Here is a 25822-nt window from a genome sequence, read left to right as displayed (position 1 = left end):
ACCAACTTAATTGCCACCAAAACTATCATATGATCATAGGATTGTTTTGGAAATGGGCAGCCAACCAATAAATATAAGACCCTATAGTCACCCTCTAAACCAAAAGGATGCATTAGAAAAATGGTGAAAGAATTGTTAACCACGGGGGTAATTAGACCAAGTCAAAGTCCCTTTTCTTCACCCATAGTGATGGTTAAAAAGAAAGACGGGTCGTGGCGTATGTGTGTTGACTATAGGCAACTCAATTCTAAAACCATTAAGGATCAATTTCCTATACCAATCATTGAGGAGCTCATTGATGAGTTACACTGGTCAAGTGTGTATTCTAAATTGGATCTAAGATCCGGATACCACCAAATATGTATGTTTGAAGACGATATTGCTAAGACGACTTTAGAACCCACGAGGGCCATTACGAATTTTTGGTCATGCTCTTTGGATTAACAAATGCTTCGGCTACTTTTCAAGCCCTCATGAATGATATTTTCAAGCCGAACTTAAGAAAGTTCACCTTAGTCTTTTTTGATAATATACTTGTGTATAACACAAGCATTGAATAGCATGTGTACCATTTGAGGTTAGTTTTGAATGAAATGAGGAAACACACTTTGTTTGCCAAGATGTCAAAATGTTTGTTTGCTACCTCACAAGTAGAGTATCTCGGGCATGTCATATCGGCTAAGGGTGTAGCAACTGATCCATCCAAAATAGAGGCAATGGATAATTGGCCCGAACCAAAGATACTCAAACAACTACGTGGGTTTTTGGGTTTGGCCGGGTACTATAGAAGATTCATACAAGGTTATGCTTCTATTAGTTCCCCACTTACTCAGTTATTGAAAAAAGACTCTTTCAAATGGTCCGAAGATGCTTCCATAGCTTTCAATAAACTAAAGCAACAAATGATTCAAGCCCCGGTATTAGCACTACCAGATCTTACAAAGGAATTTACCATCAAGATGGATGCTTCGGGTATAGGCATTGGAGCTGTATTGCAACAAGAGGGACTTCTCATCGCTTACATGAGCAGAACATTATCTAAATAGCATCAAAGTTTATCTACGTACGAAAAAGAATTTTTAGCTGTCATTTTAGCCTTGGATAAGTGGTATGGATACTTGTTGGATCGTCACTTCAAAATTAAAACGGATCATGTGAGTTTGAAGCACTTATTGGATCAACGCATTACCACTCCTACTCAAATGCGTTGGTTACCTAAGCTACTTGGGTTGGATTTTGAAATTACATATAAAAAAGGGGTTGAGAATGGGGCTGCTGATGCTTTGTCAAGGATGGAAGGGGCCACACAGTTGTATACTCTGCATGCTACTACGATTTATGCTACTTTCCATCAACAAGTACAAGAAAGTGTGACCAATGATATCGACTTACAACCACTTACTAGCCAATTACAGAACAATCCCAACAGTCGAAGTGTTAAGCATTACAAACTACAAAATGGTGAATTATTAAGGAAAAATAAAAGAGTCGTGGGGGCCAATGCACAGCAACGCTTGAACATCATTAAACACTTCCATGACGATTCGGTTGGGGGGCATTCTGGTGTTGATGTTACTGCACAAAAAATAGCACAATGTTATTACTCGAAGAAGCTCAAAAAACAAGTAAAGGAATACATTCGAGAGTGTGTAGTATGTCAAAAGTGCAAACCTGATCTCAACAAGTACCCGGGCTTGCTCCAACCATTAACCATTTCAACTCAAATATGGTCGGATATATCCATGGATTTTATTGAGTCATTACCCAATTCACAAGGCAAAACTGTGATATATGTGGTAGTCGATCGTCTTTGCAAGTATGCTCACTCCTTACCACTTGCTCATCCCTTCACTGCTGATACAGTAGCTCAAGTTTTCTTGGAAAATATCTATTTCTTACATGGTCTACCAAAAACTATTGTAAGTGATCGAGATAAACTGTTTACCAGTGTGTTTTGGAAAGAGTTATTCAAGCTTTTAAAAGTCAGCATACAGTTATCAACAACTTACCATCCACAGTCCGACGGCCAAACTAAAGTAGTGAACCGTAGTTTGGGTTGTTACCTACTGCTGTATGACCATGATAAACCCAAAGATTGGGTCAAATGGCTTCCTTTAGCTGAATTCTGGTATAACACCAGTTTCCATTCTTCCATTCAAGCCACACCATTTGAAATTGTGTATGGACAACCTGCACCAACACCAATCGCTTATAATCTAGGAGAGAGCAGAGTTGCGGCTGTAGATCGGTCAATGACTGCACGAGAAAGTGTAATTCAAACCCTAAAATTTCACTTGAAAAGGGCATAAGATCGAATGAAAGCTCAAGCTGATAAACACCGAACTGACCGTGAATTTAAGGTGAATGATTGGGCATATGTGAAGCTGCAACCACACTGACAATTAACTCTGCGAACACAAAAATACTGCAAGTTATCCCCAAAATATTACGGGCCATTTTTGATTATTGAACGAATTGGACATGTGGCATACAAATTGAAATTACCTGATAATACATAGATTCACAATGTTTTTCATGTGTCCCAATTGAAGTTACACCTGAAATGTCCCGTTCATATTGATTATAAACGTTCCATATTAATTGATTTTGTTGCGAGGTTTTGACCTCTATATGAGACGTTTTTCAAAGACTGCATTCATTTTTAAAACAACCATAACCTTTATTTTATCAATAAAGGTTTTAAAAAAACATTACGTAGATTATCAAATAATGATAATCTAAAATATACTGTTTACACACGACCATTACATAATGGTTTACAATAGAAATATATTACATCGACATATATTTCTTGAATGCAGTTTTTAAACAATATCATACAAACATGGACTCCAATTCTTGTCCTTATTTTAGTATGCAACATCGGAAGCTCTTAGTATTCACATGAGAATAAACATGCTTTATACGTCAACAAAAATGTTGGTGAGTTATAGGTTTAACCTATATATATCAAATTGTAACAATAGACCACAAGATTTCATATTTCAATACACATCCCATACATAGAGATAAAAATCATTCATATGGTGAACACCTGGTAACCGACATTAACAAGATGCATATATAAGAATATCCCCATCATTCCGGGACACCTTTCGAATATGATATAAATTTCGAAGTACTAAAGCATCCGGTACTTTGGATGGGGTTTGTTAGGCCCAATAGATCTATCTTTAGGATTCGCATCAATTAGGGTGTCTGTTCCCTAATTCTTAGATTACCAGACTTAATAAAAAGGGGCATATTCGATTTCGATAATTCAACCATAGAATATAGTTTCACGTACTTGTGTCTATTTTGTAAATCATTTATAAAACCTGCATGTATTCTCATCCCAAAAATATTAGATTTTAAAAGTGGGACTATAACTCACTTTCACAGATATTTCCTTCCTCGAAAATAAGACTTGGCCACGGATCCATTCACGAACCTATACAAATATGTGCATATATATCAAAGTATGATCAAAATATAATTACAACCATTTTTATTATGTTTTAAAGATTTGAGTGTATTAAGTCAGCTGTACTCATTAGTAACCTACAACTAGTTGTCCACAGTTAGATGTACAGAAATAAATCGATATATATTATCTTGAATCAATCCATGACCCAGTGTATACACGTCTCAAGCTAGTACACAACTCAAAGTAAATATATTTTTGCAATTTTATGAGATATTTCATGCTAGTTACCAAATGATGGTTCCCACATGTGTTAGGTGACTCACATAGGCTGCTAAGAGCTGATCATTGGAGTGTATATACCAATAGTACATACATCTAAAAGCTGTGTATTGTACGAGTACGAATACGGGTGCATACGAGTAGAATTGTTGATGAAACTGAACGAGGATGTAATTGTAAGCATTTTTGTTAAGTAGAAGTACTTTGATATGTGTCTTGAAGTCTTTCAAAAGTGTATGAATACATATTAAAACACTACATGTATATACATTTTAATTGAGTCGTTAAGTCATCGTTAGTCGTTACATGTAAATGTTGATTTGAAACCTTTAAGTTAACGATCTTGTTAAATGTTGTTAACCCAATGTTTATTATATCTAATGAGATGTTATATTATTATATGATCATGATATTATGATATATTAATATATCTTAATATGATATATATACATTTAATTGTCGTTACAACGATAATCGTTACATATAAGTCTCGTTTCGTAATTCTTGAGTTAGTAGTCTTGTTTTTACATATGTAGTTCATTGTTAACACACTTAATGATATATTTAAATATCATTTTATCATGTTAAATATAGTGTATCAATATCTTAATATGATACATATGTATTTAGTAGACGTTATCATAACGATAATCGTTATATATATCATTTCGAGTTTCTTAACTTAGTAATCTCATTTCTTATGTATATCACACATTGTTAATATACTTAGTGAGATACTTACTCATCATAATCTTATGTCAACCATATATATATGTCTATATATATACCACAACATGTAGTTTTTATAATTTTGCAACGTTCGTGAATCGCCGGTCAACTTGGGTAATCAATTGTCTATATGAAACTTATTTCATTTAATCAAGTCTTAACAAGTTTGATTGCTTAACATGTTGGAAACATTTAATCATGTAGGTAACAATTTCATTTAATATATATAAACATGGAAAAGTTCGGGTCACTACAACACCGAGGTACTGCTCTACTTGCCATGGCTGCCTTACCAATTGTTGATGAACGAGGGTTAATTGTAAATTTTCTTGTTAAGGTGTTGGATCAAAAACTCATGAAACGGCACAACAGAATGGCGGTGTTCTTGTTAATTCAATGGGCTCAAGGTACGGTTGATGATGCTACTTGGGAATCGGCTGATGATTTGATGGTTCAATTTCCTCAATTCGATGTTTACCCTAGCCAAACGTGAGGACACGTTCATTTTGAAAGAAGGGGGTATTGATATTATTGGCATGTATTGTACACGTGACTTGAGTATATGCAACTCACGTGACTTTTATTAATCAGGCCAAGCTTGTGCCACACACGTGACACTCTTCTTCCCCAATTAACCAATTGCAGTCAAGTTGTAAGATGATAGCTGAATTGTAGATATAAGCAGTTGTAATCATCTCATTGTATTCATTATGTTGTAACTAATTTTCTCTGTTCTCTGTAATTCATTCCAATTGTAATAAAATTCACGTTTAACTCCAGCACATTTCTTTCAATTGTGTGCTCTGGTTAATCAGAAACTTAACTCCAGCTGACTAGCTCTGGTTAAGAGTAACACCAAACTTACAGCAGATGTAGTTGGCCTACTAAACCTTAAACAATATCGATCATAATTCCAGTACCTAATAAAACCGGAGTATGAATCAACAAAAAATTTGAACCGGTCAGAATTGAAAGAATTTAGCAGATACTGAAATGTAGACAATCATACCTGCAAAAATTTTTATAGAATAATCTAAATTGAAATAGTTTTGAAAATGCGCAACTGATGTTGATCCAGCGATGGGGTTTTTTGAAGCGGTGGAATTTTATTAGATTAGGGGTTTTTGATTGAAGTTTGGAATGCAAACAATGTGTTGATAAAGAGGAAAGAAGGAATGATATCGGCTAAAAAGTCACGTTTTTACCCCGATATTATGCCTAAAAATCAATACTATAATTAACTTTATCGAAGAAATACGCGTTTTTCGCTTTATTTGGTATATCAAGTGATTATGAAGACAGTGCAATAATAATCGAAGAAAATGGACATAAAAAGAAGAATCTAGAGCGAAAATGGTGAAAATCAAGTTACGACCTAAAAAACCAAGTTACGATCCCAGAAATAAGCAAAATGGCCCAAGTCATATGACCATGGCACACCGCCTAGGCACACGGCCTGCCATGGGTCATACGACATGCCACAATCAAGACCATACGGCCTGTCCAGCCAGCTTCCAGTGTATACGAGCTGGGCACACGCCCTTGGCGCATGGCCTGCCAGGGTCAAAAGTTTCCTTCCTACACACACTTCACGCTATACTTCTCTCTCTTACTACAAATTTAGAAGGTTTATTTTCAAGGTCTCTCTCTTCCGATTGCGAAATTTTGTACCTGGAGGCGGACACCAAAGATTATATTAGGAGCGGTCTCGAATATGAAATTGTCACTTTTGGAATTTCGGAACTCGATTAATCTACTGGTACTTCTATCCTTTATTTTTATATAATGTCTTTCATTATTATTTTTTATGATATTATTACCATGATTAGCGAGTAGTTATCATTAGTGTATGTTATGACATAGTCAGTTACGCTGCTGAAAGAATATTGTGAACTGTGTATGTTGTTGAGATGCTTTCTGATTATGTTTTGAAATCAATCGCTTTTCCAACTAATAGAATGTAGTTATTGACTATGTTATTGGGAATTCATGAACCCTGATTCGGAGTACATTATATGTGTCACCTCTTGGTAAGAGAACTCTGTCGGATACAAAGTAAGTTTGACAGAGGCACACTGGTGGTAGTAAGTCAACATGTGCTATGGATTCTGGCAGAGGTCCATTTCTTAGTGGAATCTCTTATTAGATTAGGAGTACATTGTCGGTCCTGAACCATGCTGGTGTAGTTCGTTCGTAGTGGAGGTCCATGTCTTTCGTGAATCGAATCTAATTCTCTAGTAGTCAACATACGTAGTATGGGGGCTAATTGTAATTACACAAAGACAGGACACAGTTAGACATGGTTACCATTTAAGTTATGTGTAGAAAATGAGAGTTTAAAATATAGGGGTTGTTAGTATTTTGTCTATTGTTCCTAGTTTGTAGAGTAATCGGGTTATATCTCCTGATTTAGGGTTTCATTGTTTGATTGTTAATTATCATCTTCTGAATCTTTTACTCCCTCTTAAGAAAACTGTATCATTCTGAATCCTTAGTTAGGGTTTGTTTTTGATGTTCATCTAGTTGATGAACAAAGGTTGTAATCGTTTATATAATACAAGTGTTGTGGTTTGTGTTATTCTGGTTGATTTTGTTGATCAAACTGAAGGTATACAATCATGTATATCTGTTATTCTTGATTGATCTGTACAATTTTACATGGTATCAGACTGATGGCTCTAGGCGATTGATTCAATCTTGTTTTTCAAAAGATTGGTTGAACAGATCTAGGATTTCGATCATGTTTTTGAAGAAATTAGGGTTTTCAGTTAAAACATGTTCTTCCGGTTATTCTTGGCTGTTCCAGAGCAAACAATTTATCTTCCACTGCAATCAACATCATTCCTCATAAATAGGGAGTGATTTTTGAGATCTTTCATTTCTTCTTCTCTCTTCTAATTTTATTATCTAAGTTGTACTAATCTTTTGTATAGAAGAGAATGAAATAAGAAATACCTGGAGTGAATTCTTTTGAGAATTCCATTATCTGGATCACTGCTTAGTTTTCCTTTTAGGTTTTTCTATCTATTTTATTGTTGTTTTGTTAATTCTGTTCATTAATCTTTAGCATCATGGCTAAAGATGATGATGATTCTGGTAGTAGTTCTACTCAGATAAGCAAACTGAATTTTTGAGATCCTCTCTATCTTCATCCAAGTTATATTAGTAGTACACCTTTAATCAATGTTAAACTAAAAGGTACTGATAGGATCTAATACACTTGCCTTGATTAGTAAGCTTGGATAACTTGAGAAACTTCCCCTTTAATGTAGTGACCCGAACTTTTCCATAATTATATATATTAAATGATATCTAATATTAACATGATTAAATGTTTCCAACATGTTAAGCAATCAAAGTTGTTAAGACTTGATTATTTGTTATGAGTTTCATGTAGACAATTGACCACCCAAGTTGACCGGCGATTCACGAACGTTAAAACTTGTAAAATGACATGATGATATATATATATGGACATGTATATGGTTAACATAAGATTATGATATGTAAGAATCTCACTAAGTATATTAACAATGTGTGATATACATAAAAATGAGAATATTGAATTATGAAGCTCGAAATGATATACATAACGATTATCGTTATAATAACGTCTTACTAATACATATGTGTCATACCCCGTCTAAATTCTTTTGAATGAATACAATAACATCTGGTACCATTGCGATGAACGGACCTCTATATGCCATGAACGACTCCATGTAATATGAGCAAATGCACAGCGAAATATTTCTTTAATACCTGAGAATAAACATGCTTTCAAGTGTCAACCAAAAGGTTGGTGAGTTCATAGGTGAAGGTTTTTCGTATGCCCGAGAGACATATTAAATTTTAATGTGGTTAACATGTTATGATCCAAGTCGGGTCATACCCAATAACAAACTTACCGACACCTTATTCGTATTTGATCTTAGCGATTGGATCGTTAATTGAATACGCGACACTTGAACCTTAAGAAAAATGGTTTTCTGAAATATTACTTGATGTGTACATATATATATATATATAAATTATGGAATAATTTATATAATATGGATTTAATTATTTATAGGTTAAATAATTAATAAATTATGTTACATTTTTTTATAAAATAGGTTTTATAAATGATGTACACATAATAAATAAAATGGAGGTTTTATAAAATGTATTTAATAAAATCAAATTTTATAAAAGAAGACCATTTTATTTAATACTTGCAAGTGGCATTGGTTGTGGAGTAAGCATGCCATTTTGACAAGTCTTTTACTTGGTTACTTCAATTCAAGATGCATATTAACCAATGCATTGTTGGAGACCACCAAGGCATGCATTTACACATCAAAGCATAAGCAAAAAAACTGCAAAAACTCTCTCCATTTTGCTGTATTCTGCCGTGGGGTTTTTGGTACCAAGGAGAGTTCATTTCATTTTTTTTGCAAGCTATTTCAAGTGCCAAACAAATCCTAACCAAAAGCAAGGTGTTGGTGCACAAGTTTGGGGTATATCTACTTGAGGTTTCATTCTTTTGGAGCTCCATTCAACATCATCATCTTCATCATTCATTACCTAGCTTGGAATAGGTATAACCTCCTTTCTTGCTTGTAGTTTGTAAGTATATATCACAACTTGATCCTACTTGGGCTTTAACTTTAATTGGTTAAAGATTAACAAGTTTAATTTGTAATTACACGCTTCCGTTTTGATTATAATCTTAAATGGTTTTAAGAGTTTCAAACTTGTTAAATCCCAACAATGGTATCTAGAGCCGAAGTTGTTGAAATATGCTTCGAGATGATTATTAAACTCACTATATATTTTGCATTTTATGTACATGCATGATTGTAAAATGCAAAAATTAAAGTGTTTGGGTGGGTTTGTTGGTTGGCCGAATTTTAGGAGGTTCCAAATGGGTTTTGGAACTTGCCATTTGGTCAATTTTGTTGTATGTTAAAATTCACAATCAAGCCTTGACCTTGTGTTTGAATGGTTGCATGTTTGATTAATTTAATTCATTCATTTGGTATGTAATATTAATTCATTCATTTGGTTTGTAATATTATTATTTTGGTTATATAATTTATTTTATATTTGGCATGTAAAATAGATTAGGTTGTATTTTCATTTTTTAGAGAAAAATGTATTAGGATATATTTTTTGTAAAAGATGAAGATGCAAGATGAAGAACACAAGAAGAAGCATTTGGATGCAAGATTAAGTGGGAGATTTAAAATCTCCTACTTTGTGTTATAACCCTTTATCGGTGGCATTTGTTTTCGGCTAAACAAATGTCTACCAAAATGGCTTGATTGTGAACATATTGTTTTGCATGCATGGTTGTTTGTTTGATTATAGATTGTATATTTGGTTGCTACAAATTAATCACACAAGTTAACAACAAACAAAACTAAAATTTAATTGGTTAAATTAGACGTTATTAACAACATGCAAAACGGCAATTTAAATGGTTAAATTGAAATAACAAAAAGACCTTAATAAATGGTTATTAAGAACAAGAAAAGGATCACATATATATAAAATGGTTTATATCAAGTAATTGGCAAATTACAAGACTTGAAAATGGATTTCAAATGAACCATACACTAAATGCATGTTGGTGTATGGCATAAATGTTTTCTTAAACTAGAATTAACGAAAACTTAAAATCCCTTAATCGACAAGGTAAACAAGTTCAACGCCATCCTTTTGTGGGACACTTAAACATAGTAGGGAACTCATAATGGGATAAAGGTCACCTAACCGTTATGAGCTAACTAATATGGTTAAGGTAAAATTCGCATGCTTGTGGGATAAAGGTCACCTAACCACTTGTATGTTAATTTTACATGTTTACACAAGTAGGACGACTTGATTTTAGAATCGTGAACTTAGGGTCACCGAAGCATGAGAAACAAATAGGCGTTGATGGGATAAATATGCCATGCAAAAGGATTGTATGATCCCATAATTTAGAAGTTGCAAAAGGATTGCAATTGTCATATAAATGACTACCTAGCTAAATCAAATAACGGGATAAAGGTCACCTAACCGAAATTTGATTTACCGTTGGATTCTAATATTTAATAAGTCAATTAAAATTTAAAAGGGTATTGTTTATTAAATTTAAAATCGATACTTAAATGAACTTTGTTAAATTTTGTAGATGGCCGCTAATAACAACAACAACATGCAAAACGCACCACTTAACCTAAACAACCTATCGTTGAGGTCTCTCCTCGAGAAAGACAAACTCAACCATACGAACTTTATGGATTGGTTCCGTAATCTTAGGATTGTCCTCAAACTCTAGGATAAAGCGTATGTGTTGGAGGACCCCATTCCCGATCAACCCGACATGGATGATACGGAGGGCATGGCTTACTATGACAAATATTGTGCCGATTCAGTGCAAGTTGGTTGCCTAATGCTTGGGACTATGATACCCGAACTCCAAAAGGATTTCGAACATCATAGTGCATATGACATGATAACGCAATTGAAGGAGATGTTCCTTCAACAAGCACGTGTCGAGCGCTTCGAAACGGTTCGAGCGCTACATGCATGTCGTATGGATGACACCCAATCCGTCTCCTCCTATGTTCTCAAAATGAAAAGCCTCATTGATCGCGCAAACCGTCTTAACCTCAACATTTCCAATGAGCTAGCCACCGATCTTATCCTAAACTCCTTATCAAAGAGGTTTGACCAATTTGTAATTAATTACAATATGAATGGGATGGATAAGACCATTGGTGAACTTCATGGCATGTTAAGGACGGCCGAAACTAGCATGGGTAAGAGGGCTTCACCCGTGCTAATGATCAATGATAGTGGGTCCAAAGGTAACAACACCTCTAAGCCAAAGGCGGCTAAGAGGAAAGGACCCGCCTATCAAGGCAAGGGAAAGGTGAAGATGGTTACCCCAACCAAGAACAAGAACAAAAGGCAAAAGGTTGCGGAAAAGGCAAACCCCAAGGAAGACCCATGTTTCGGTTGCGGTGAGATGGGTCATTGGAAACGAAACTGTCTGGTCTACCTTAAGGAGTTGAAGGAAAAGAGGGATGCGGGGCAATCCTCAGGTAATATATATATGGTATATATAGAGCTTAGTATTACTTCTTCTAATACATGGGTATTAGACACTGGATGTGGAACTCACATTTGCAATTCTTTGCAGGGGTTCAAAAGAAGTAACAAGCAAGCGGGAACATCAAGTCTCTTCATGGGGAATGGAGCTAAAGTGCAAGTGAAAGCTCAAGGAGACTTTGTGTTAAAACTTCCAAGTAGCATAGAACTTATTTTGAATGATGTTTTGTATGCACCCGACTTGTGTCGAAACATTATTTCTGTTTCCCGTTTGAAACAATATGATTTTAATGTTAATTTTATTAATGATGATATCCATGTTTGTTTAGATAATGTATTCTATTTCAAGGCTTCGCCTTCAAATGGAATTTATGAATTGGTTCATGATGACACATCATCTAGTAGCTCAATGTACCATACAAGCACCAAGAAACTCAAAAGGGATTTGAGTGATTCATACTTATGGCATTGTCGCCTTGGTCACATAAACAAGAATCGAATGCATACACTCCAAAAGAATGGCCTTTTGAAATCAAATGAACTAGACTCGTTTGATGTATGTGAATCTTGTTTACAAGGCAAAATGACTAAAGCACCTTTCAAAGGGACCTACGAAAGGGCTAAGGACTTATTGGGATTAATACATTCGGATGTATGTGGACCCTTTAAGCCCATAGCTAGGAATGGTGAAAGATACTTCGTTACTTTCATTGATGACTTCAGTCGTTTCGGATATGTCTACTTGTTAAGACATAAGGACGAAACTTTTGAAGCATTCAAAGAGTATCAAAACGAAGTACAAAATCAACTCAATAAGACAATTAAGGTACTTTGAACCGATAGAGGAGGTGAATACCTAAGCGATGCCTTCCAAGATCATCTTAGAAGTTGTGGGATTATCTCGCAACTTACTCCACCCGGGACACCACAGCTTAATGGTGTGTCCGAAAGGAGGAACCGAACCCTAATGGATATGGTTCGATCTATGATGGCTAGAAGCTCGTTACCTCTATCGTTCTGGGGTTATTGTCTATGCTCAGCAGCTCGTATTTTAAACATGGCCCCAACCAAGAAAGTGGAACGAACACCTCATGAGATGTGGTTTGGAAAACCTCCATCTCTATCATACTTAAAGGTATGGGGATGTGAAGCTTACCCTAAGCGTTACGTCCCTAATAAGTTGAATGCTCGATCCTTGAAGTGTATCTTCATAGGATATCCCAAGAATGATATGGGATATTATTTCTATGATCCATCCGAGCAGAATGTATTTGTTGCTCGGAAGGCGGAATTCCTTGAAACTAAGTTCCTAATGGAAGGAAATAGTGAAAGGAAGATAGATCTTGAGGAGGTTCAAGATCAAGTAGATGATACACAATTGGTTGACACTAGCACTCAACATGAAAATGTTGAGAATGATCAAATGGATGATCAAAATACACAAGACGTTCGCAGATCTGGTAGGATTAGTAATCCTCCTGAGAGATATGGGTTTCTCATGGATGGTTGCTATGTGGTTGATTTGGATGAACCAATAAACTACCAAGATGCTTTATCAAGGATTGATAAAGATAAATGGCAGGAAGCCATGAACGCTGAGATGCAATCCATGTATGACAACCAAGTTTGGGAACTTGTTACACAACCTGCTGGCTCAAGGCTAGTTGATTGTAAATGGCTTTTCAAAATGAAAACCGACATACATGGAAACTTGGATACATATAAAGCTAGACTTGTAGCAAAAGGTTTCACTCAAACTCAAGGGGTTGACTATGATGAAACTTTTTCGCCTGTGGCAATGCTAAAGTCTATTAGGATATTACTTGCCATTGCTGCCCATTATGATTATGAAATATGGCAAATGGATGTCAAGACCGCTTTTCTAAATGGACATCTTGAGGAAGATGTCTATATGGTTCAGCCTGAGGGTTTTGTTGATCCGAAATATCCTAAAAAGGTATGCAAGTTAAAGAAGTCAATCTACGGATTGAAACAAGCATCTAGAATGTGGAATCATCGTTTTAATGAGGAGGCCAAGAAATTTGGCTTCATTAAAAATGGTGATGAAGCTTGTGTATACAAGAAAGCTAGTGGGAGCACTATCATGTTCCTTGTACTATATGTGGATGATATATTGTTATTTGGAAATGATATTCCGGCAATGCAAGGTGTTAAAACTTGGTTAAGCAAATGCTTCTCCATTAAGGATCTTGGAGAAGCACAATACGTTTTGGGGATTGGGATCTACAGGGATAGATCCAAGAAACTGATAGGTTTGAATCAAAGTGCATACATTGAAAAAATCTTAAAAAGGTTCAAGATGGAGAACTCTAAGAAAGGTTTGGTACCTATTCAAAGAGGAACACTCCTTAGTTCATCTCAGTGCCCCACCACGAAAGATGAACAAGATAAAATGAAGAAGGTCCCATATGCGTCTGCCATTGGGTCAATCATGTATGCAATGATATGCACTAGACCGGATGTGTCATGTTGATAATGCTAAAAACGAACATATATTTCATAGCATTATTCCTCAAGAAAGACAAGCTTTTAGTTGCAATTATTCTATTTACAAGTGATATTCGTTTAAATAATAAAAGGTGAAGACAAAAGACAGATTCGACGAATTGAAGACGCAAACGACCAAAAAGCTCAAAAGTACAAAAGACAATCAAAAAGGTTCCAATTATTGATAAGAAACGTCTCGAAATTACAAGAGTACAAGATTCAAAACGCAAAGTACAAGATATTAAATTGTACGCAAGGACGTTCGAAAATCCGGAACCGGGACCAGAGTCAACTCTTAACGCTCGACGCAACGGACTAAAAATTACAAGTTAACTATGTATATAAATATAATATAATATATAATTAATTATATTAATTATATATATTATATATATATATTATAAACCGTCGGCAGAGAAAGACTCCAAGGGTGTGAGCTGTAAATACATTCTCCGCGACTCGCGGAGTTTGAAGAGGATTTTGCCGCGAGTCGCGGAGCCCCAAAAATCAACTCTGCCTATAAAGCAAACCGAATTCTGATCAAAAATTCATAATCTTTTTCTTCTCTTATCATACGTAAAATTTATATATATATATATAATTTAATTTTAATTTTAATTATAATTCTAATAATAAGGGTATGTTAGCGAATGTTGTAAGGGTGTAAGTCGAAATTCTGTCCGTGTAACGCTACGCTATTTTTAATCATTGTAAGTTATGTTCAACCTTTTTACATTAATGTCTCGTAGCTAAGTTATTATTATGCTTATTTAAAACGAAGTAATCATGATGTTGGGCTAATTACTAAAATTGGGTAATTGGGCTTTGTACCATAATTGGGGTTTGGACAAAAGAACGACACTTGTGGAAATTAGACTATGGGCTATTAATGGGCTTTATATTTGTTTAACTAAATGAAAGTTTGTTAATGTTAATACAAAGATTTACAATTGGGCGTCCCTATAAATTACCATATACACTCGGTCGGACACGATGGGCGGGGTATTTATATGTACGAATAATCGTTCATTTAACCGGACACGGGAATGGATTAATAGCCACTAGAATAATTAAAACAGGGGTGAAATTACATTCAAGGGTAATTGGTGTAATTGTTAACAAAGTAGTAAAACCTTGGTTTACACGCAGTCGATAACCTGGTGTATTCATTAAACAAAGTATTAAAACCTTGTTACAATTCGAATCCCCAATTAGTTGGAATATTTAACTTCGGGTATAATAATAATTTGACGAGGACACTCGCACTTTATATTTATGACTGATGGACTGTTATGGACAAAAACCAAACGGACATATTGAATAATCCAGGACAAAGGACAATTAACCCATGGGCATAAAACTAAAATCAACACGTCAAACATCATGATTACGGAAGTTTAAATAAGCATAATTCTTTTATTTCATATTTAATTTCCTTTATTTTATATTTAATTGCACTTCTAATTATCGCACTTTTATTTATTGTTATTTAATCGCACTTTTAATTATCGTACTTTTTAATTATCGCAATTTTATTTTATCGCACTTTTATTATTCGCAATTTCATTATCGTTATTTACTTTACGCTTTAATTTAAGTCTTGTATTTATTTTATATTTTACATTAGGTTTTAACTGCGACTAAAGTCTTAAAATCGACAAACCGGTCATTAAACGGTAAAAACCCCCCTTTATAATAATAATATTACTTATATATATATTTGTATTTTTATAAAAGTAAACTAATATAGCGTTGAGCTTTGTTTAAAGATTTCCCTGTGGAACGAACCGGACTTACTAAAAACTACACTACTGTACGATTAGGTACACTGCCTATAAGTGTTGTAGCAAGGTTTAAGTATATCCATTCTATAAATAAATAAATATCTTGTGTAAAATTGTATCGTATTTAATAGTGTTTTCTGCTAAAATTAATAACTATTTTATATACACCTCGCATAACATCAAGTAATTTTTGGCGCCGCTGCCGGGGAACACTCTTAAACGCCGGAAGCGCAACGCTAATATAAAAAAAAAAGATTTTTAGTTAACTTTTATTAAAATTCGTTTTTGTAAAAATACGTGTTAATTATTCAAAAATATAAAAAGAAAAACAAAAATATAAGTATTTTTTTTTATATATTTAAGTTTTATAAGTTTCTTTATTCTTATTTTAATTTATAAAAATATAAGTTTTATTAAATATCTTTTATATATAGAAAAAAACAGAAAACAGAAAATAAAGAAAAAAAAAACGCGTAAAAATTTCAAACTGCTCCAGATCTGAAATTCTGAACCCCGCGAGTCGCGGGGTTTGAAGCATTAAATACCGCAAGTCGCGGAGCTTTTCTGACACACGGACAGAAGCCCTAATTCAGCATTAATTACGGTTTATTATTAATTATAATTATTATTTAACCCTAATTATTATTATTATTATTATTAGTTTTATTTTTACTTTTATTTTTTATTTAATTTATGTATTTTGTTTTAATTAGTTTTAATTAAATTGTAAAATTAGTAGTTTTATTAAATAAATAATATAAAAATAATATTTTTATAAAAATTGTACTTTTTACAACTTTTTATATATTTTTATATTTTGTCCCTTTTTAATCGTTTTAGCGTAACTTTTGTATTTTTAGCTCATATTTAGTTTTAATTCATAGTTTTTGCCATAGTTATTTTTACTCCTAGATTTTTAGGCTTTGCCGTAGAATTCCTTAAGTGCTTTTTCTTTAGACTAAGATTTAGGTGCTTTAGAATTTTGCGACGCCTTTTTAAGTTTTAGTTTCTTTTTAAGTTATTTCCATTTGGGATTTAGTTTTTCCTGTAAGCTTTAATATTTTTAGACCTTTTACTATGTATCAATTATCATTCCAATTAGTAATTTCAATTTGCGATTATATTTTTAAGTTAGTTGTAGTAATAAGGTTAGGTTAGTCAAGTATTTTTAAGTTTTTATAAGTTTCTTTTATTTTTCCGTCACCTTTTATTTTTCAACCATTTTTTCTTTTTCGACCTTTTGCGACGAACTCTTTTTCTCTCTTATTTCTCGCCATTCTAGTTTTTAGGACTTAGAATTTTTTCTACTTCTTATCTAAATTTCTTAAAATTACGAAAATTTATTTTAAGTGGTTAAATTAATAGACATCAAAATTTTCTGGTTCGTAGTAATAGTTGGATTTGTACGTGGACCGGGTTATTGGAGCCAAACAGTCCTCAATTATATTGAGACCAAACGAATCCTGCCCCTCTGCTGCATCTTTTGGCTATTCGAAACGTGGGCAAAATCAGAAAAGTCTATTGATTGGATAACTTATTATAATTTTTCTTTCCTTTTTTTTTAAAACTAATAGGATATTCAGTGAATGCACCGAGCAAGACGTTCATCACCTTTTGTACGTTCACCACCTGTAACTAGATCAAGACATTTAGCAAATATAACCGCCGTTGATTTTTCTTTAGAATCGTCATCCAGTCGACCAAGTACTTCAGTTCAAATTTCCGATAATCCATTTTTTGAACCCAACCTCACAATTGAGAATCCGGAGAATATTCAGGAACGGTTCGTAGATCCTGAACCACTAAATTTTCCTCCGGAACCACCAATCATTCAAACAGAGATTGTTGAGGAACGAACCATTAAAACAGAATCATCTAGTGATACCGATTCAACAAATTCAATTATGGAGAATCTGGAACCTTTAAGTATGGAAGACCGAATGAGAGCTAAACGCACTGGCCAAGGTCACGCAATTACTCATCCAGACATTAATGCACCAGATTATGAAATCAAAGGACAAATTTTACACATGGTGACTAATCAATGCCAATTTAGTGGTGCGCCGAAGGAAGATCCAAATGAACATCTACGTACCTTTAATAGGATCTGCACACTATTTAAAATCCGAGAAGTGGAGGATGAACAGATATATCTCATGTTATTTCCCTGGACTTTAAAGGGAGAAGCCAAAGATTGGTTGGAATCGTTACCTGAAGGGGCGATCGATACATGGGATGTTTTAGTTGACAAATTTCTTAAACAATTCTTTCCTGCATCTAAAGCCGTAAGACTTCAAGCAGAAATTGTTACGTTCACACAGAAGCCAAATGAAACTCTATATGAGGCGTGGACAAGATATGGAAAGTTATTAAGAGGATGTCCGCAACATGGTTTAGACACCTGTCAAATAGTACAAATATTCTACCAAGGATGCGACATCACTACAAGAAAAGACATAGATATAGCAGCTGGTGGTTCTATTATGAAGAAAACCGAAACTGATGCTTACAAAATTATTGATAATACTGCTTCCCACTCACATGAGTGGCACCAAGAAAAAGACATCATTAGATCATCTAAAGCAGCTAGAGCCGATTCTAGCCATGACATAGATTCCATTTCCGCAAAGATAGATGCTGTGGAAAGACGAATGGAAAAGATGACTAAGGATATTCACTCAATACGAATTAGTTGTGAGCAGTGTGGAGGACCACATTTGACAAAAGATTGTCTCAGTATTGAATTAACAATGGAACAAAGAGAGAATATTTCATACATAAACCAAAGGCCTGGAAATAATTATCAGAATAATTATCAACCGCCAAGACCGATTTACAATCAAAACCAGAATTATAACCGAAATATTCCATACAACAACCAACAAGGTCCTAGCAATCAACAAGTATCCAATAATACTTACAATCAGCAAAGACCTAATTTTCAAAACAAACCACCACAACAAACCGATGATAAAAAGCCGAATTTAGAAGACATGATGACGAAGCTAGTTGAAACTCAAACGCAGTTTTTCACATCTCAAAAACAAACTAATGAACAAAATGCTCAAGCATTTAGAAATCAACAAGCTTCTATTCAAAATCTGGAACAAGAAGTGAGTAACCTAGCAAGGTTAATAGGTGAAAGAAAACCGGGAAGTCTACCTAGTGATACAAATGCTAACCCCCGAAATGAAACAGCTAAAGCCATTACCACAAGAAGTGGTACAACACTTAAACCACCTGAAATACCTGTAACTTCTGATGAAACTATTCCTACTCCACAAGAACCACAACCTGATCAAGATAAGGAAAAAGAACCGGTAGTTGAAAAGGTTAATGAAAATAACACAGTTAAGGATAAACCTTATGTTAAACCATACCAACCACCACTTCCTTATCCGAGTAAAATGAAGAAAGAGAAACTTGAAGCCGAGCAATCCAAATTTTTGGATATGTTTAAACAGATAAATGTAAATCTTCCTTTCATTGATGTGATTTCAGGAATGCCAAGATATGCTAAATTCCTGAAAGATCTAATCTCAAATAGAAAGAAAATGGAAGAACTCTCGGCTGTTACTATGAATGCTAATTGTTCAGCAGTGCTGTTGAATAAGATACCAGAAAAATTATCTGATCCAGGAAGTTTCACAATTCCATGTTTTCTGGGTAGTCTTAGTTCAATAGAAGCATTGGCAGACTTAGGTGCTAGTATAAATCTAATGCCGTATTCACTATACGCTAAACTAGACCTTGGAGAATTGAAACCAACCAGAATAAGCATACAACTAGCCGATAGATCAATAAAATATCCTAGAGGGATAATGGAGAACATGCTAGTTAAAGTTGGTACTTTAGTATTTCCAGTAGATTTTGTTGTTTTGGACATGGAAGAAGATTCTCAAGTTCCTCTCATATTAGGAAGACCATTCTTAAACACGGCTAAAGCAATGATAGACGTGTTCGGTAAGAAACTGACCCTAAGTATAGAGGATGAGAGTGTTACCTTTTCAGTTGATAGAGCAATGCAACAACCACAATCTGCAGATGATACATGTTATTATATTCAAACTATAGATGCACATGCAAAATTATTAGAAGAATTTCCAGAATTACAAGGAACAGGAGAATGTTCTTTAGGAGAAGGTAATGAACCAATTGATGAAGCTGAAATGTTAGCTACACTTATAGCTAATGGATATGAACCAACAACAGAAGAAATTCAAATGCTAAAAGAAGAAGACATATATCGATATAAATCATCGATAGAAGAACCTCCGAAATTAGAGTTAAAGCCACTTCCAAACCATTTGGAATACGCTTATTTACATGGTGAATCTGAATTACCTGTAATAATATCGTCTTCTCTTACTGAAAATGAGAAATCACAACTCATTTCTGTGTTGAAAGCTCATAAACCAGCCATTGCATGGAAGATTCATGATATTAAAGGAATAAGTCCTTCGTATTGCACACATAAAATCCTTATGGAAGAAGGTCATAAAACGTATGTGCAACGCCAACGAAGACTAAATCCTAATATGCAAGATGTAGTTAAGAAAGAGATTATTAAACTGCTAGATGCAGGTTTAATTTATTCAATCTCTGATAGTCCATGGGTAAGCCCAGTTCAATGTGTGCCTAAGAAGGGTGGCATGACTGTCATTACAAATGAGAAAAATGAGCTTATTCCTACTAGGACTGTAACAGGATGGCGTGTATGTATTGATTATAGAAAATTAAATGACGCCACCAGAAAAGATCACTTTCCCTTACCTTTCATAGATCAAATGTTGGAAAGATTAGCCGGAAATAGTTACTATTGTTTTCTAGATGGATTTTTCGGATATTTTCAAATTCCAATTGCACCCGAGGACCAAGAGAAAACCACATTCACGTGCCCTTATGGTACTTTTGCTTACAAAAGCATGCCATTTGGACTTTGCAACGCCCCTGCAACCTTTCAAAGGTGTATGATGGCGATTTTTCACGACATGATAGAAGAATGCATGGAAGTATTCATGGATGACTTTTCAGTCTTCGGTGATACATTTAAATCATGTCTAGTTAATCTGGAACGAATGCTAATTAGATGCGAAAAATCAAATCTAGTACTTAATTGGGAGAAATGCCATTTCATGGTTAAAGAAGGCATCGTTCTTGGACATAAAATTTCAAAAGAAGGAATTGAAGTGGATAGAGCTAAAGTAGATGTAATTGCTAAACTTCCACATCCCACAAATGTTAGAGGAGTTAGGAGTTTTCTAGGGCATGCCGGTTTTTACCGACGTTTCATAAAAGATTTTTCTAAAATTGCCACTCCTATGAATAAACTCCTAGAAAAGGATGCGCCATTCATCTTTTCAGATGAATGCATCAAATCTTTTAATATTCTTAAAGAGAAACTCACTAATGCACCGATCATGATAACACCAAATTGGAATCTACCATTTGAACTAATGTGCGATGCAAGTGATTTTGCAATGGGAGCCGTTTTAGGACAAAGGATTGAAAAACGATTTCAACCTATATATTATGCTAGTAAGACATTACAAGGAGCACAAACGAACTATACAACTACTGAAAAAGAACTCCTTGCTATTGTCTTTGCTTTTGACAAATTTCGATCATATCTCGTTCTAGCAAAAACGGTGGTCTATACCGACCATTCTGCTCTTAGATACCTATTTTCAAAACAAGATGCTAAACCAAGATTAATCCGTTGGATCTTACTCTTACAAGAGTTTGATATTGAAATCCGAGATAAAAGAGGAGCAGAAAATCTCGTCGCTGATCATCTTTCTCGTCTTGAAAATCCCGAATTAGAAGTTCTAAATGAATCAGCCATACAAGACAACTTTCCTGATGAATATCTATTGAAGATAGATTATAATGAAATCCCATGGTTTGCAGACTATGCAAACTACTTAGTTTGTGGATTCCTTGAAAAAGGATTATCGTACCAAAGACGAAAGAAATTCTTCAGTGATATAAAACACTATTTTTGGGAAGATCCACATCTGTTTAAAAGTTGTCCCGATGGAATAATACGCCGATGTGTATTTGGAGATGAAGCTAGTAAAATTTTAAACCATTGTCACACAGGACCAACAGGAGGGCATTATGGGCCTCAACTAACAGCAAGAAAAGTTTATGAAGCTGGATTCTATTGGCCTACAATTTACAAAGATGCACACCTTCTTTGCAAATCCTGTGATGCATGTCAAAGGGCAGGAAAAATAAGTCAACATGATGAAATGCCACAAAATGTCATCCAAGTATGTGAAGTATTTGACATTTGGGGTATTGACTTTATGGGTCCATTTCCAAAATCTAATAATAATCTATATATACTCGTAGCCATTGATTATGTATCTAAATGGGCGGAAGCACAAGCTCTCCCAACTAATGATGCACGAGTTGTAGTCAATTTTTTAAAACGTCTTTTTGCAAGGTTTGGAACACCGAAAGCTTTAATAAGTGATCGGGGTACTCATTTCTGTAATAATCAACTTGAGAAAGTTCTTAAAAGATATGGAGTAACTCATAAAATCTCCACCGCATATCATCCACAAACAAGTGGACAAGTTGAAAATACCAACCGAGCTTTAAAACGTATTCTAGAGAAAACCGTAGGATCAAATCCGAAGGAATGGTCCATTAAATTGGAGGATGCACTCTGGGCTTTTAGAACAGCCTACAAAACTCCAATTGGAACCACACCTTTTAGACTTGTTTATGGAAAAGCATGTCATCTTCCAGTAGAAATTGAACACAAAGCATTTTGGGCTTTGAAGACATGTAATCTTGATTTACATGAAGCCGGACGTCTACGATTAAGTCAACTAAATGAATTAGAAGAATTAAGACATGAAGCATACGAAAATTCGTTAATCTATAAAGAAAGAACGAAGAAATGGCATGATAAAAGAATCAGAAGTTCAAAAGAATTTAAAGAAGGAGACAGAGTTCTTCTTTTCAATTCACGATTCAAGCTATTTCTTGGAAAATTGAAATCAAGATGGTCTGGACCATTCATAGTCAAAAGAGTTTTCCCATACGGAACGATAGAATTAATAAATTCAAATGGGATTGAATTTAAAGTTAATGGTCACAGAGTTAAACATTACATACATGGTCCGATGGAAGTCGATAACGAAGTTAATCACAATTTCGACACCACAGCTAACTATGTATGGGGAGAACCAAGTTGATGTGGAGCGAGGTGTATATAAAATAGTTATTATTTTACTAGGAAAATACTATTAAATACGATACAATTTTACACAAGATATTTATTTATTTATAGAATGGATATACTTAAACCTTGCTACAACACTTATAGGCAGTGTACCTAATCGTACAGTAGTGTAGTTTTTAGTAAGTCCGGTTCGTTCCACAGGGAAATCTTTAAACAAAGCTCAACGCTATATTAGTTTACTTTTATAAAAATACAAATATATATATAAATAATATTATTATTATAAGGGGGGGTTTTTACCGTTTAATGACCGGTTTGTCGATTTTAAGACTTTAGTCGCAGTTAAAACCTAATGTAAAATATAAAATAAATTCAAGACTTAAATTAAAGCGTAAAGTAAATAACGATAATGAAATTGCGAATAATAAAAGTGCGATAAAATAAACTTGCGATAATTAAAAAGTACGATAAATAAAAGTGCGATAAAATAAAATAACAATTAATAAAATGCGATAATTAGAAGTGCAATTAAATATAAAATAAAGGAAATTAAATATGATATAAAAGAATTATGCTTATTTAAACTTCCGTAATCATGATGTTTGACGTGTTGATTTTAGTTTTATGCCCATGGGTTAATTGTCCTTTGTCCTGGATTATTCAATATGTCCGTCTGGTTTTTGTCCATAACAGTCCATCAGTCATAAATATAAATTGCAAGTGTCCTTGTCAAATTATTATTATACCCGAAGTTAAATATTCCAACTAATTGGGGATTCGAATTGTAACAAGGTTTTAATACTTTGTTTAATGAATACACCAGGTTATCGACTGCGTGTAAACCAAGGTTTTATCACTTTGTTAACAATTACACCAATTACCCTTGAATGTAATTTCACCCCTGTTTTAATTATTCTAGTGGCTATTAATCCATTCCCGTGTCCGGTTAAATGAACGATTATTCGTACATATAAATACCCCGCCCATCGTGTCCGATCGAGTGTATATGGTAATTTATAGGGACGCCCAATTGTAAATCTTTATATTAACATTAACAAACTTTCATTTAGTTAAACAAATATAAAGCCCATTAATAGTCCATAGTCTAGTTTCCACAAGTGTCGTTCTTTTGTCCAAACCCCAATTATGGTACAAAGCCCAATTACCCAATTTTAGTAATTAGCCCAACATCATGATTACTTCGTTTTAAATAAGCATAATAATAACTTAGCAACGAGACATTAATATAAAAAGGTTGAACATAACTTACAATGATTAAAAATAGCGTAGCGTTACACGGACAGAATTTCGACTTACACCCTTACAACATTCGCTAACATACCCTTATTATTAGAATTATAATTAAAATTAAAATATAAATTATAAATATAAATATATTTACGTATGAAGAGGAAGAGAAAAAAGATGATGATATTTGATCAGAATTCGGTTGGCTTTATAGCCAGAGTTGAAAATTGGGGCTCCGCGACTCGCGGCAAAATGCCCTTAAAACTCCGCGAGTCGCGGAGATATATTTACAGCTCACACCCTTGGAGTTTCTTGCTGCCGACGGTTTTTATTATATATATATAATATATATATAATTAATATAATTAATTATATATTATATTATATTTATATACATAGTTAACTTGTAATTTTTAGTCCGTTGCGTCGAGCGTTAAGAGTTGACTCTAGTCCCGGTTCCGGATTTTCGAACGTCCTTGCGTACAATTTTATATTTTGTACTTTGCGTTTTGAATCTTGTACTCTTGTGATTTCGAGACGTTTCTTATCAATAATTGGAACCTTTTTGATTGTCTTTTGTACTTTTGAGCTTTTTGGTCGTTTGCGTCTTCAATTCGTCGAATCTGTCTTTTGTCTTCACCTTTTATTATTTAAACGAATATCTCTTGTAAATAGAACAATTGCAACTAAAAGCTTGTCTTTCTTGAGGAATAATGCTATGAAATATATGTTCGTTTTTAGCATTATCAAATATTCCCACACTTGAGCGTTGCTTGTCCTCAAGCAATATCGTCTTGAAATACTAGAATCACTTCTTTATTCTTCACACTTTGTACATCAGTGATTTCTATACGGCGGTATAAACAATGGTAGTAACGATATGGTTTACAGTCCCACATGACTATAAAAATTTAGATCCATTAAGGAAATTGGATCTTTATGAAAACATTTGATCTTTTGAAAATTAAATCTAGTTTTTACCCTAGATAAGTTTTCCGGAATAACCCTTTACCGGTGTTTGCAAAATATTTTTGTGGGTTTGGTGGGTTTCAGATTTGAAAATTTTAGCTCAAAACTTGCGGTTTTGTGTCACCCACTTGCTAACCTTGTATTTGGAAAGCAACACGTCCAGTTTACTTGTTCCGTATATTACCTTTCGGCAAACTACCGTCCGGTTGTAAAGGAAAGCGTTGAACAAGCAACTGTTTAAGGCAATGTCCTGTGACATGCTTTTGATTATGGTCTATAACGTGTCGGACGCAATTACTATCCTTGGTAGGAGCAATAGTAAAGCTCACCCTTATAATTTTTCGGTCTGGCACAAGGTCCTGTCTTTGACCATGCTATGCAACCACCGTTCTTACGGTTGACACCCGATTTAGTTCAGGTGACCTAATGAATTCCAGGTGAATTCCTAGGATTTTACGTTCAATGGTAATGAACGCATTGAAAATAGGGTTTTCAGAAAACAAATCGGTTTGTAATTTTGATCAAAATATTTTCTCGTTTAAGCTCGAGTTTAGATATCATTGAATTCCATGAGTTTGTAATTCTCAATCTTTAAGG

General features: G+C 34.3%; 1 protein-coding gene across 1 annotated transcript; it reads left to right on the top strand.

Moving 5' to 3' along the window:
- The first annotated feature begins 593 nt into the window (after positions 1-593).
- LOC139849197 (uncharacterized mitochondrial protein AtMg00860-like) lies at positions 594-1046 on the top strand. Its single transcript, XM_071838859.1, has one exon. The coding sequence runs from the start codon at positions 594-596 to the stop codon at positions 1044-1046; it is 453 nt and encodes a 150-aa protein (XP_071694960.1).
- Positions 1047-25822: the final 24776 nt, after the last annotated feature.

This window comes from Rutidosis leptorrhynchoides, chromosome 5 (assembly GCF_046630445.1).
Source record: "Rutidosis leptorrhynchoides isolate AG116_Rl617_1_P2 chromosome 5, CSIRO_AGI_Rlap_v1, whole genome shotgun sequence".
NCBI classification, from domain to species: Eukaryota; Viridiplantae; Streptophyta; class Magnoliopsida; order Asterales; family Asteraceae; genus Rutidosis; species Rutidosis leptorrhynchoides.
This window is presented reverse-complemented; position numbering and strand designations above follow the sequence as displayed.